Genomic DNA, 14946 nt, shown 5'->3' with positions numbered 1-14946 from the left:
AGGCACCATCTCTCTCTGTCTCTCTCATGTGATTCAGCTTTTGGATTTAAAAGATGTTGGTTTCACCTTGTCTGAGTCATCATATTCTTATCACACCAGTGTACACTGATGAGTGAAGTTGCATAGTATTTTTTTTATTATGTTTCCAAATATCTAAGCAGTAGGATTGTGAATATTATTTTGTTTTTAAGGAGGCACAGTGTAGTGGATGAGTGGCAGCAATTGCTTGAAATCAGGATGGCCTGGGTTTCAGTACTGCCTCTAAAATTAACCATGTGATCCTGGATAAGTCACTTAACATTTTTGTTAAGTTACAGCTCCCTGGAAGCAGCCAATGCTAAAACTTTAAGGTACAAAAGAGTTTCCATATCATTGGCCCCAGAGAGTTTCGTTACAAGTTCCCTGCTTATACAGATGAAATCATAGGTCCAGACCAAAAAAAGAGGGGAAAAAAGGACATTGTATTTCATTTGTTCTATAATTAAAAGTTTACTTCCTGTGTTAGCTTTACTTAGTTTCATTTTTAAGTTATTATAATAACAAAAAACATGAGGCAAAATTTATTTATTTTTAACTTGAGGTACCAAAATACAGTCTGAGCATATTTAGAGTAGAAATCACAGATTTTGGTAAACAAATATGAATATGACTAAATATGACTGAACTGTCAGCCCTTTTCAGGCAGAAAAGATGAATATATTACTACTTAATCCTTTCTGTCATGAGTATGGAGAAGAGATTCAGTTCTGGAACTGTGCACATAATAAAACCCTTTAGGGATACATTTTGAACTATTAAATTTGTCAGTGATTTTGTTGGTTATTTTTCCTCATTGTAACATAAACTTGTTTGGGGTTTTTTTTAATTTTATTTTCTTTAAAAGCTTACAGGGAAACAAATGACTATGTTTTTTATATGATATAGATTTTTAAGACTTGATTTTTATATTGAAGATTTTTTAATGATTTGATTCATGGTTTGCCAGTTTGCTGTCCTCAAAATAACTATGAGATGATTATCTAATGTCTTCTTAGATTGTTAAGAAACTTTTTGCATTCTGTTCTGGTTGACATTTCAAGAGATGGGATTGGCCTGATGCAAAACTTTTTTTTTTCTTTTGGCAGGGGGTATAATTTTTCTGTTAGATAATCCATATAGGTAATTTCATAATGGATTTTCCCAACTTTGTATGCGTGTCATATCTATATGTGGCCTTGAGACAATCAAGCGGCAACCATTTTTAGCCACACACCTCTTGGATCTTTTATTCAAAATGTTTGGATTTCTTGTTCAATACCTTTATTTATAAGTTTTAATGTTGTTTTGTTTGAATTTGTCACATTTCCATGGAGACCAAGACTGTGTGAATGTGATCATAGGCCTAGAATCTAGTTAACTACTAGAATAGTAAATGTTGCTCTAATTGTTTGACTAACCACGATGACTTGGCTGTTACTTGATCTTTTGAGAACCAGCACAGGAAAGCCAAAAGTTTGCGAATTCTGCTATTTAGTGTTATGAATCCACATGGAACCAATTCTTTATGCAGGGTCTAATTCAGTTAAGTCTTCATTTCACTATTGCACTTTTCATTTAAAAATGTGTTAACTGATGAAGAAAATCTTCAAGTAAAGGATTTATGACAGAAGTGAAAAGTCCAAGGTCAGGCTGTATTAGTGCTTTTGTTTTTTTCTGATGGAGCTGAATGAACTCATTTAATTAAAAATTAAGCCCCAGCTGTCTTGCCTGAGCACCTAAGTTATTTGGAAACAAAGAACTGTCTAGAAGAGAGATGGTGTATTCTATAAATGGGTTCACCATTAGAAAAAATTGTGAGAGTTTGTGAGACAGTGAATAAGTCACTGAAGCAATACCTAAAACCACACCAAGCTAGATAGTTCTGCTCTTGTCTTTAGTCTGGCTTTAACATGAAGTTCCCGAACTGCAACAATCTAAGAATTGGATACCACTGTTTAGGTGGCATAACTTTTAGTCCAGATTTAGCACCACTTCCTATTAATTTTTATTTGTGCTGAGTTATGTTTTCCTCTTTTGACACTGGGAAAAGTGGAAACAAAATGTTCATTAAAATATTTGTTGGGGAATGAGAATGGTTTGAGGATCAGTGATAATTCTCCCAGAATGTACTTTTCTTACCTCAGCATGGACTTGTAGTCACTATGTATTTGTATATGTTGCTAGAGTTTAGATTGTATAAATAGAATTCTATGTGTTCATGTTGTTTTTAATAAATTATGTATATACCATACTCAAGTTATTTGTGAAGAAAACTGATGTACTTTTCATAATACTGAGAAAAGTATGTGTCTTGATGCAACTAAAGTCTGTTGTTTCAAGTTTCAGTCATGTGACTCTTTGGGACCACATTTGATGTTTTCTTGGCAAAGATACTGGAGTACTTGGCCATTTCGTTCTCCAGCTCATTTTACAGATGAGGAAACTGAGGTAAAGAGTTAAGTGACTTGCCCAGGGTTACACAACTAGTAAGAATCTGAGGCCCGATTTGAACTCATGAAGATTAATCTTCCTGACTCTAGGCAGGGCACTCTATCCATTTTACCACCTACTTGCCCAAGCACTAAAAGTTAGGAAGGGTTTTTTGTGCATATTTATAACAATACATCCTTTCCATGAATTATGGGATTTCATGGAAAAAAACCAGATGCTTATCTAACTTGAAATAAATCATTACACTTTCCCATTTAAAATAAAATTTTCCAAGTCAATCAGTGCATCTCACAAAGCTTGATTTAGACTTGAAATAAGATATGAACTAATAAAGTGGTTGGCTTGATGTTAACTGTGAATTGACTTGTATTTCCTCACTCATTTGTAGAAATAAATCAGAGAGATTTCAAGCTTGTTAAAGTACTGGGTGAAGCTGGTACTACATTCACATGTGCATTTCTTCTAGAATTAAAACTTATTCTCTCTCTCCAGTAAGAGATGTTGTCATTGGGTGAGCAATAAGAGTTGTGGTGCTAAGGCATCTTTGTATTCTTCTGGTTTTTTCCATTATTTTAATCAATGAATCTCTTTTTTTTTGGTGGGGGGGGCAGGGCAATGAGGGTTAAGTGACTTGCTCAGGGTCACACAGCTAATAAGCGTGAAGTGTCTGAGGATGGATTTGAACTCAGGTCCTCCTGAATCCAGTGCTGGTGCTTTATCCACTTCGCCACCTCGCTGCCCCTGAATCTCCTTTTAAATCCACTGAGAGATAATAGCAAAGTTGTTGAGCATTGCCTATTAAAGTGGTATATGTGTATATATAAAATATATTTAGATTACTTGTTGCTACTGTTCAACCTGTTTAAGTGGATGAAGTACTTTTCTTCATGGGGCTTCTGGTCGTCATTATGATTTAGTCCTAGAGTCCTTTTTTCTAAAAACGAGACTATCATGTCTCCAAACAGTGATTCTCCAAAATGTTCTTTATTCCACAGCCCTCCTCCTCCAAGGCCCACCATTGATTATATAATTCCTGCTTTCACTCTCCTCTTCTTCAAACAGCCTGGAGTAGAACCTAGAGGTTTATACTATAAACAGCTTGTCAAAAGTAACCCAGCATTAGTTTTCTTAATAGCAAACTAATTGTGAAAGTTGGAAGAGAGGCCCACAGGAAGCTCTACATAAAGTTGATAATGTGGAGAACTATACCTTAATTTTTCTTGTATCTTTGTTCATCCTGATCTTCAGTGACCTAAAGGAGGGATGCTGTTAAGGGCTAAAATTCTAGCTAAACTGTCTAAAATGTCTAATGAGTGGTTGCCAATAAATTATAAGCTTTAGCAAGAGTTAGACTTTTAAGCATTTATTAAGGAGAATAAGAATTTGATAAAGAGAGAGAAAAGGCCTAGATTTCTATCTATTAAAGGGAGAGTGCATTTCTAGCTCCACTCTCCACCAGAGTCTCAGGAAAGAGCCTCAGAGCGAGCGCCAGTCTCTTCCTTCCTCCTCCCACTAGCCCGCGTCACTTCCTGACGCCAAAGAAAAGACTCCTGGTCTTGCCCTCAAAGACCTTCGCTTCATGGGCGGAACTCTTCTACAGTAAGTCTCCAGCAGGTGGCGTTATTCCAATCGTTACAGTGCTGTATAGGTAAGTTTCTTCTACAGATTTATGGTCTAATCTAGTAAATCTACTCATTGTAGATCTGTTTCATAGAAATGCAAATGAAGGTTAAAAGAAATCGAAGGCACTGCCATCCTAGAGAAGAGGGCTAAACCTTAGGTTGAGGATAAATGTATTTAACAGTATTATTTCTTAATTTAAATAAGTTTTTATTAAGTAGCTGCTATGTGCAAATCACTGTGGGGAGACAGATTAAGACTTGGTCCCTGCCTCTACAAGTTTACAGTCTAGTGAAAGGGACGACATTGACATCAAATAGAAGTACACTGCTGTGGACAGGTCTTAAACACAGTGAGGAGTTGTAAAGGGAGAGGTAAATTTAGGGTGGAGGATTTGGGAGGAATCATGAAGTAAGAAACATGAGACTTTAAGTAGGTAGCACTGATGTGGGAAGAGCATTTTAGGGCAGAACATAATGAGTAAAAACACTAAGGTGGGGAACACAGGGTGTTTAGTTGATCTGCAATGCCCTGACATAAGTTACGAATTCATTCTGTAAGTCAGTGGAAAGTCCCTGAAGGGTTTTGGAGTAGTGAATAACAATAAAAACAGTGCTTCAGGAAGAATAATTATAATGCACTACAGTGACCAGAACAAGTTAGGAGGTAGTTATAAAAGAAAAAAAGGAAGGGTACAAAAGGTACTGTGTTGGTGGAGTGGGCAAGACTTTGAAAATGAGTGGGCTATGGGTAAAAGAGAATGTGAGGGTGAGACCCAGGCACTTCAAGCCAGGAAGATATTGTGAATAACAGATTGTCTTCATCTTTTGCAGCCACTTTGGGGGGAAACTGAGGTAGAACAACTAGGATACTGAAAGCACTAAGTCTTTATTACAGGTGCATTTTAAATTGATACAAGGAAAGGCTTAAGGTATAAAACTGGGTAGGGACAGTCAAGAATATAGCTGGAAAAAGTCCCCCAAATCACTGACAAGATGATTTTTCAGCCTATAGCCAGAGAAAGAAGGGGAATTGATTGTCCACAACTAACCCATCCAGTTATGCCAAAGTCATTATTCAAACAAGTTCAGAATGGATATAGCTAGGTTTGTCCATAAATCAGGGCAGCTCAGTGATGCAGATAAAAGCCAGAGGTTTTATAGGTCTTGTTCGATGCATTTAATTGGTTTCCTATCAGTGATATTACAGGTAGTAAGAAACCAAATATTGCCTAAAAAGCCTAGGTGAAGATAGCATTGGCCTTAAAGTTTCTAGCATGGCAAGTTCTAAGCATCAAAAACTCGAGAGAAAAAAGACAGTAGAAGGTGGGGGAAGGGGGAAAACACATCTAGATCTGAGACAGCGTGTTGCAAGAAAGACAATACCCACAACTACAAGAGTTATAGGAGTAAGCTCTCGGAACTCATTATACAATCACTCCAAAAAAACCCTCCAAATAAAGAGTTATAGGATGGCTTTTGTAACAAATTGAAGGGGGAAAAATGCTATACTCAGTTTTCATTCAAGTATTTTTATAATTTACATTTAGCCAATTTTGAAAACTCCATTTTTATTTCATGCTAAAGACCTATTATCACTGCAAACTAAAATGAACTTCTCCAGATGCAGAAATGCACTGCCATGGCTTTCTGTGAACCAGATTGGCTTATAGGAGAAAAACAATAAATATTAAACAGGGAAAGTTAAGACTTTTCAGTTAATTTTGGCCAAAACAGCTCACAGAGTCAGAGATACAAAGGTTGCAAATTGGAACCTCCAGATGATTCAGATAAGAACTTAGAATTCCATAGGCACAACATCGGTTTTCCTTTGCTCTGACCATATTCAGGCCTATTTCATCCTAGATCAACACTACTTAGGTAACATAACTTTCAGAACATGATCATCATTTGACTGGGGTATTTGAACAGAACTGTCCAACTACCTAATTTTCTCTATCCTTAGAAATTTAGACTTCTTCAAAATGAGAATTTAAAGTCAAGGTTCTTTCATTTTAAAATTGATTTTTTAGGATACTCCAACATTTGTCCTAATACCTTAACTGTAATTTGTCTTCATAATTAAATATATTCATAGAATGTAACTTCTCTTAAATCTAGTCCAGTAGACAATAACAGACTCAGTTCTTGAACACTGCCTAACAGTTATACAAAAATTTAAAGACATTCGTAGCTTGATATTTTAAAAAATAAACTCAAATTTTATAAAAAAATAAAATACTGATGAAATGTCAATATCTTGAGCATCTTTAGGGTCAGTCTTTTGTCAAGTTAATAACGAAGTTTTTGTCTATGATGTTCTTTAAGAATATCTGCTCTGCAGTTATGTTGTGGTATTCATTCTAAAGACAAAGAAAGAAAAGGCAAAATTATAAATTGTTGCCATTCAAAAATAAAAATTACATGTTTTGCAGAATACGACAGGTCTAAAAGTATATGTATGTGTATGTACATGTATGTATACACCCATACATACATATACACACATTAAAGCCACAGTTTTTCTAAAAGGGTATATTTACTGTATCTTATAATTTTGGCATCTCTCAAACTTACCTTTTCCTTTTGTCCCATGAAAAGACTTAGGTAGGACTTAACCCAGCCTGTCTAAGGGCAAAGATGTATCTTTCTAAGATGACTTCCCATTTAGATAGACACATTTTAGTTGTTAAGGGTTAAATGATTTGCTCAAGTTCACACAGCTAGTGTCTCAGGCCACATTTGAACTCAGGAAGAAGAGTTTTCCTGACTCTAGGCAGGCCTGGCATTCTATTCACTGTACCACCTAGCTGCTCTAAAACTAAGTAGGCAGATCTAATCAAAATAAGGTGTCTTCCTCTCTGGCTTTAGATGAGTTTGGAAATGATTTGAGGGACTCAGTTTCATTTTTAAGCAAGCCATGCTGTCACTAGGTTACTCTGGGCCTGTTATATGTAAGTCACTTGGTTATATGCCCAGGCTCAGTGGTGTTTTAGAAATGAAGTCTATGCTAGGCTTATCTAAAGCATGGCTCTTTTGCTCTGCCTCTAAGACCGTCACTGATGATCACAGTGTTCATGTTATCTCATTCTACAGAACAACAAATAAAACTGGCAATAGGAGAATTAAGTCTGGACAAATTTCGACTTTAGAATGTGGCGAAATAACCTCCCAACTCAAGAGTAGTTGTGAATGATGAGGCTGCCATAATCTACACAGATGGTATAAACTCATAACATCATAACATTGAGATTACGTAAGAGAAATTTCAGAGCTGTCTTGACAACTGGGGCAGCACAGAATCCAAAATCTTAAAAAGCTTCAGAAAAGGCAGCCAAATGTCATGCAGAAGACCTGCCCACCACAACCCTCTCTCCTAATCCATCCCCCAAAAGGTGTACAAGTAGGTATGCCTTCCTTACCTTGCTCATCACAGCCATGGTTGCATTCCCATAGTAGTGCAAAGGGCCACTTTTATCAGTAAAATTGTACTTAAAACCTGCTAAGTGAACTTCATGGCACATGTAAAATGCCAGTGTGATGGCAATGATTCCTGTTGTTGGGTGTTTGGGTTTCTAAAATACAATGAGATACAGAGCATAAAGGGCTTGTAACCTGTAAGGAAAGTCTAAAACAAGAGCATCCTTAGTTCTAAAGAATGTTGGAGTCAAAAAATCTTATGTTCAACAAAAACATTTGCCACAAAGGAATTAAACACATCAGGGCACTATTCACAACTACTATTACCTAAAATAATTCAAATCCCACTGAACTTATTTTTTAAAAACTATTTTATTAAGATCCTTTCCTAGGCTAGAGAAATAGCAAGTATTTGTGTCACCATCTGAGGGTGGTGATGAATGGGTAATTAGCAAATTAATTACTGTTTAACATAGTGTTCCCAAGATAAATTTGTTCAGTGCTAGCTAGTTTGCAAAAATGTTTTTCAGTTCACCTATGCAAAACTTGTGAAATTTAAAACCACATTTTGGAAACTCAAAATGTTTCTGTCTTTCATAGTTATTAAGGGGTAACTAACAACTCTATACCAGTTCCCAAACAAACATGGATTCTGGAGGAAAGTTTTCTGAGTCAAACAATGTGAAAGGCAGAATGCAACCATCATCACCTGACAAAAAACATAAAGTTACCAGCATCACACAGGATTTCTGATTTTTCAGAGGAATGTTCCTTTGATTTAAATTTCAAGGCATCTGGAATTAGCCACTAAGCTAATTTTCTATTTCCATGTTAATAACGAATTTATCCGTCATGGCATTCAAAAGTAAATGTAGGATGTATGAAGATATTTTTGTTAAGTATTACATACTTCCCCTTTTACAGTGAATCAGGGAGTTTCCTTTCTGTTAATGTGCCATGCCATTCTAATTACCTAAGGAAACCTGGTTGCTTCTGTTATTTAGGAAAAGAAAAATAACAGATCTCAGTTTCAAAAGGCGTTCTAATATAATTATGCCACTTAAGAAAGCTTAATTGTAGTATGGCAGGAAACTGGGACTACAAAATGGAGGAAGGGGGGTGTGGAGTGTGGGGTAGGTGGTTGTTAGAGGATAAAGCTAGGTGTGGTTGTATTAAGACAAGCTCCAGGACTGGCTATCATGGGGAGGGTGTGACGTGACCCATCTTCCTACCCTGCACTAAATGATAACATATCTCTTTCAGTCAGGCCACAGCCCCCACTTTTGAAGACCAATGATCTAGAGTAGTACAAAGCCAATGAAGTTCAACATTAGGTGCCCCTTTGCCTTCTACCCAATATGCCATGCATGTATTTACACACATACAAACACTATATATATATGTGTTTGTATATATGCATGTATGTTATACATGTTACACAGGAATTTACGTAGATGTATGTAACATGGTATAAATATGTTAATATCATCATGTTATATATGTATTCTTTCACCATTCATAAGTTTCAGAGCTAGAAGGAATCTCAGAAGCCATCTAGTCCAGCATCTTTATTCTACAGATGAGGAAACAGGCCCAGGGAGTGTGTAGAATCTCAAGGAGATAACCTTGGATCTCAATACATGGGACCCTGTGGGGAAAGAGACTCTAGACCAGTTTCCCAGTCACTTAAAAGCTCTTGCTGGGGAGGCTCCAGGGATAGGTGAAAGGAGGTACACATTGAAGATGAGAAAGACATACAAGACAACGGGGGAAGCCTATTTCATAGATTCCTTATTCTTGCTAATTGTTTTAAGTTCACTTCCTTCTGTCTGTGGAAGTAGCATCAAAGCTGTTAGAAGTCTTTAAACCCCAGGGTACTTGGACAAAACTCTTGCTCACCCCACTCTTCTGGTAAACAATGTTAAGGGATCATAGATTTTAGAGCTGGAAGATACCTTAGGGACCATCTAGTCAAAATTATTCAAATTCCTCAGTTTAAAGAGAAAATTGAAGCATTCTGGCTGCAAATCCAAGCATTCTGGCTGCAAATCCATTTCTTCATGCTATGTCACAATAGATAGTAGAATCTTGTTATTTTTAAATCTGTAATACCCTCCATGTTTGTCGAAAGCCCATTGAGGTCAATAAGCCAAGAAGAGATTAATCAGTGAAAGCTTTCACTGAGCAGGTAAGACAGAGCACCCCTTCAGCAACCATCCTTTGCCATCAAGTGTTACATATCAATAACCATCCAAATTTCCAAACTGTTTGTCAAACTGTTTACCTTAGTTGTATGTAGTTGGGTTTCAAATGTAAGAAGTGGGGTTTTTTTCCTTACCAGACTACAAATAAAAAACAAACCACAGAGACCTTTATTTTACTGATACTCTAACAAATGGTCTGCATAGTACATAGTCAACAAGCCATATTTGAAAATAAGATCCCAATCTTTATAAAGAGCTAATTTTGCTTTTTGCCACTATTTCTAAAGCAGTTTTCTATAGCACAGCTCAAAACAATAATGATGATAATGATGATAATGGCATTTATATAGAACCTACTATGTGCCAAACACTTTACAAAAACATTTCTTCCACATCACAAGGACTAGAGGGGTGCCGTGCCCCCTCAGTCTGGACGATCCAATTTCTTGGCTCTCTCTTCATACCAGAGAAGAAATTTGAATTTTCTCTTTCTTTTACGGAGTGTTTACAGTACCTTATTCTAAAATTTCGGTTAAGTATGTGGTCACCGACTCTGTGTTGTCTGCTGGCTTTTGAGTGCCATCTGTGGCTTTCTCAAAACTCCCCTAAATCCCCATTTAATTTTGTAGGCAGACCAGCTTGATAGCGAAACCACAATGAGGAAAGTTGTGTGGAAGAAATAGCTATATTATCTCATTGATCCTCACAATAACTCTAGAAGTAGGTACAATTATTACCCCCATTTTATAATCCAGGAAACAACAGGGTTTAAGTGACTTGCCCAGGATCACCCAGCTAGTAAGTGTCCAAGGCCACATTTGAACTCAGTTCTTACCTCCAGGCTCACTATTCCATTTCTTGAGCCATTTATCTGCCTATGAGAATATGAGAGGCTAAGTAGTGTGGTGGAGAAGGCACTAAACCTTGATTCCAGAAGACCTGGATTCAAACCATACTCTGCCTCTTTCCCTTAACACTTGTGTCTCAGTTTCCCCATATGCAAAACGAGGGGGCTGGTCCAGATATATGGCATCTAAGTCCCCTTCCAGCTCCAGATCTATGAGCCTAGGACCCATGAATATGGTTCTGGATAACCCTAAAATTTCTGGTTCTTCCTGTTCTTCTGATTTAGGTATATAGCTTAATCTATGACAATCGAGAGAAACAACAAAACAAATGAAGAAAAGTTTTAAAAATAAAATAATATTTATAAATTTATGAAATATATAAATTTATTAAAAATTGATTATACAAGGCATACTTATTTCAAAACTTCAAAAGATCCATCGTTTTATCAGTGTGGGCATTTCTTTCATTCACGTAAGTTGTGTATATACTCCAAGGCTTAGCAAACAGTCTTTGAAAGGTGCTATAACCCCACCCCCCCACCCCCAAAAGCCACTACCTAATGGCCAACCTTTAGTCAGGCATTTCATCATGCTTAGCTAGAAGCTAATAAGCCCTTCCTCAGCTACGAAGTACACAGGCCATCCAAGTCCATAATCAAAGCTGCTTCAATTTTATGGAACCTTCTCAACACCTACCTTTGAATGCAAGGTCATCTGCCTACAGCCATTTGGCATTAGGGTGGGACTTAGTTGATTCATGCACACAGATATTTCTCTATATACATAAAGATAGGTATTTCTATTATCTAAAACATACACACACATGTCCATATATACACATACACACATTTATACGTGTGTACATATACATCTATAAATGCACATTAAAACACATGCAAATACAAATAGCTACATGTGAGCATTCTTATTACTCCTCAAATACACCTCAGAATAATCCCAGTAGAGACACCACTCCTCTGTAGTTTATAAGCCCTTTTGCCCCAAGCCCTACTTTTGTCCCTTTTAAAAAAAAATCCTGATTTTTGAAATTGTTAAGCAAATGAGAAAGCCCATACCTCTTTTTTGGGAAAAGTTGTAGGAAAACGAAGCATGTTGAAAGCAGCTATTCTTGTAATAATAGGATCTAGGATTCTGATATTTTCAGGCTTATAGATCAGATTTAAGGCTGGTTTCTTCCAAAAATAATCAACCTCCTAAAACAAAGAAATAGCAGATTTTTTAAAAACTAAAGGCTGATTTTAATCAATCAAATGCAAAAACCAAAAAACAAACAACCTTTAGACCTAACTTACTGGTGTGATGCCGGCCAGCAATTCCCACAACCATTTCAAGTCATGGGGTTTAAAGACTGAAAAGATGCCAGTAGAATTCCGGTCATCATCATCTGGGTTTGTAAAGACAGATTCTGGGTAAAAGATCCTGAAGGTTGTTCTAGTCCCAACATCCTCCTCGTGTCCTCTGATGGGTCCATCATTCATTCTGCAGAGGAAATTCAACATCCTGTCAATTGGCACTTGTTTACCGCAGCATGGGGAGATTTCATAGTGACAGGACCTTCAAAATCCAGCTAGGGTCACCCCACTTCTGAAGCCCCCAACAGTCTTCAGTGTCTTAAAGAATGGCCCAGGATGTCTTAATTCCCAAAGCCACCTTACCCTGAAGAGTGTGACTGCTATAGTTGACACCTCGTTGAAGGCAAGGACGTGCACTTAATATTTCAGCCACTTAATTGCCAAGTTGCTACTGGCTCTACTTCTAGAGGATAGAACCCCGAATACAGACAATTTTGGTTGAAAATTTTGAATATAATTTGAACATTTTCATTTCTCTATAAAGTGAAATGACCTACAGAGCCAGGAGAGGTTAGTATTCATTTGCTTGATGGGGCAACCGGGTAGTGCGGTGGATGGAGCACCGGCCCTGGATTCAGGAGGACCTGAATTCAGATGTGGCGTCAGACACTTGACACTAGCTGTGTGACCCTGGGCAAGTCAATTAAATTAACCCTCATTGCCCCGCAAACAAACAAAAAAATATTCATTTATTTGGAAGGAGGTGTGACAAAGAGGCCTGACCAGCTGTGAGGTCAGAGGGCCTGGGGTCAAATCTCACCTTTGAGGCTCACTGTGGTTCCTGGGCCAGGTCAGTAACAACCTCCCTGGGCCTCAGTTTCCTTGGTCAGTCAGTTGATAAACACTGATTAAGTACCCAGCATGTATCAGGCACTGTGCTAAGCACTGAGAATACAAAGAAAGGTAAAAGATAGTCCCTATTCTCAAGGAGCACATTCTAATTGGGGAGATGACATGCAAGCACTTGTGTAAAAGCAAGTTTGTTGTTTAGTTGTTTTTCAGTCATGTCTGACTCTTCATCGCTTCATTTGGGGTTTTTGTGGAGTGGTTTGCCATTTCCTTCGGCTCATTTTACAGATGAGGAAGTTGAGGCAAACAGGATTAAGTGACTTGCCTAGGGTCATACAGCTAATGTCTGAGGCTGCATTTGAACTCGGGTCTTTCTGACTTCACATGCAGTACTCTATCCACTGTACCACCTGGCTGTTTTCCCTACCCCCTCCCTCGAAATAAATTATATACAGGATAAATTGGAAATAACTAACAAACAGAGGGAAAATGTTAGAATTAAGGAGGATCAAGAAAGGCTTCTTGTAGAAGCTGAGATTTTAGGTGAGACTTGAAGAAAGCCTGGGAGGCCAAGAGGCAGAGATGAGGATGTGGGGACAGCCAGAGAAAATGCTTGGAGCCAGGAGAGGGCTATAAAATGAGGAGTTGGGCTAGAGCACCTATGAGGTTCTCTTGGGCTCGTGCGCTATAGTTCTGTCTTCCTTTTCTTTATGATTTGTAGAAAATTGTAACAAAAAAAAATGGTTATATTTGGAAGGGGCTTTAAAGGTCACCCAGTTCAGCTCCCTCCCACTGCCCATTTTACAGAATGGTGAAAGGACGAGTCAATAGAACCTGTATCTTCCACCTCCTAGTCCAGCGTTCTTCCCTTTCACTCACTATACTCTGAAGCATGTAAGCATGTTCACCCATCGGAATGCAAGACCCACCTCTGAGCATGGGATTGAACTGGTGGTGGCTTTTTTTTTTTTTTACTTTTGGATGGATTTGTTTTTAGTGGATTTGAAACTAAGCATCCATGACCACAGCCTATTTAAACCAGTGTAGATATTGCTCAGTAGGTGCTACTCTAGCTGCAAAGCAAAGTCATCTACTCCATTTTTCCTTTGCTAAAAGACAATCCAACTCAAAAAACAAATGGATTACTTAGGTTTTTGTCATTTTGTACAATGACATCTTGTCTGAATATATCTTCATTAGTAACATCAATAATCTTTGACTCCACGATGTTAGAGTTCTACCTCATGTTATGCAACAGATGTATGTTGTTTCATTTGGGGATATAAATTGAATTTTTATGAATCCATAGTCATTAAGTTTAGATTTAGAAACCCTTAAACCTTGGAAACCCTGACCCAATTCTTTTAGCCAATACTCCCAACATCACGTGTAAAGTGAATATGTTTAATTGAAAATAGTTTACATATGAAATCTATTTGGATAGGATAAATCCTGATTCATCTGAATGCTTGATAAATTAATATTTCCAGTTAATTTAACTATGATTTCATGAGGGTCTTTTTATTTCTATCCCTGTTGAAAATCTTTACATAGCCTTAAAATCTGAACTGCCAAATAGCCAAGAAGTAGTCTATTTAAACCCACAACAATAACAACAATTAAAAAAACAAAAACCTGGAATTTCATCAATCTCCAAATTACACATTATAGCATTTTGATAAATGATTATTTCTAATGAAATCTGACATTTTAAAAATCTACAGAAGTATCAATATTATACAAAAGACATCTTCTTTAAATAGTTTAACCCCTAAATGGAAAAGGGGCTATGGAATTATCTGTAATGTATGATTTCTTTTCCACATGATTTATTATAGCCATGGAAAGCGTCTCATTGTATGAAAATGAATTAAAAAGTCATGATAATTTAATGGAGGTAGATGATAACACACTCTAAAATTGCTAAAACTATAAGAATTACAGCACGTCTCGGGGGGGGGGACAGTGAATGGGAACCAGTTAATATTTAAAATGTAAAGATCACTTTTTATGGGAATATACAAGTAAAGAACAGTACTTTTCTTAAGTAGTTATGAAATGGTACAGAAGAAATGCATTTACCTTATTATCACATCGTAGGAGTCGATTTTTTCTCCCAGTGTCTTATTCTTCAAAACTGCACCATTACCAACAACAACACATTTTTTACAGGGCACTCTTGAAAACAGATATAACAGAAAGCAATGGATTAGATTTCTAGAGA

General features: G+C 37.1%; 1 protein-coding gene across 7 annotated transcripts in view; it reads right to left on the bottom strand.

Moving 5' to 3' along the window:
* Positions 1-3983: 3983 nt before the first annotated feature.
* ST3GAL6 (ST3 beta-galactoside alpha-2,3-sialyltransferase 6) overlaps positions 3984-14946 on the bottom strand; it is an 85526-nt gene continuing 74563 nt past the window's right edge. For all 7 annotated transcript variants that reach the window (XM_043997188.1, XM_043997184.1, XM_043997185.1 and 4 more), the window contains 5 exons: positions 14805-14900; positions 11874-12060; positions 11637-11774; positions 7511-7663; positions 3984-6451 (listed from right to left, as the gene is read on the bottom strand). In XM_043997188.1, the coding sequence (XP_043853123.1) occupies positions 6365-6451; positions 7511-7663; positions 11637-11774; positions 11874-12060; positions 14805-14900 (661 nt within the window). In that variant the 3' untranslated portion in view covers positions 3984-6364. The remainder of the gene's footprint in view (positions 6452-7510; positions 7664-11636; positions 11775-11873; positions 12061-14804; positions 14901-14946) is intronic.

This window comes from Dromiciops gliroides, chromosome 3 (assembly GCF_019393635.1).
Source record: "Dromiciops gliroides isolate mDroGli1 chromosome 3, mDroGli1.pri, whole genome shotgun sequence".
Taxonomy (NCBI): domain Eukaryota; kingdom Metazoa; phylum Chordata; class Mammalia; order Microbiotheria; family Microbiotheriidae; genus Dromiciops; species Dromiciops gliroides.
The sequence above is the reverse complement of the archived record's forward strand: the minus strand, read 5'-3'. Positions and strand labels throughout refer to the sequence as shown.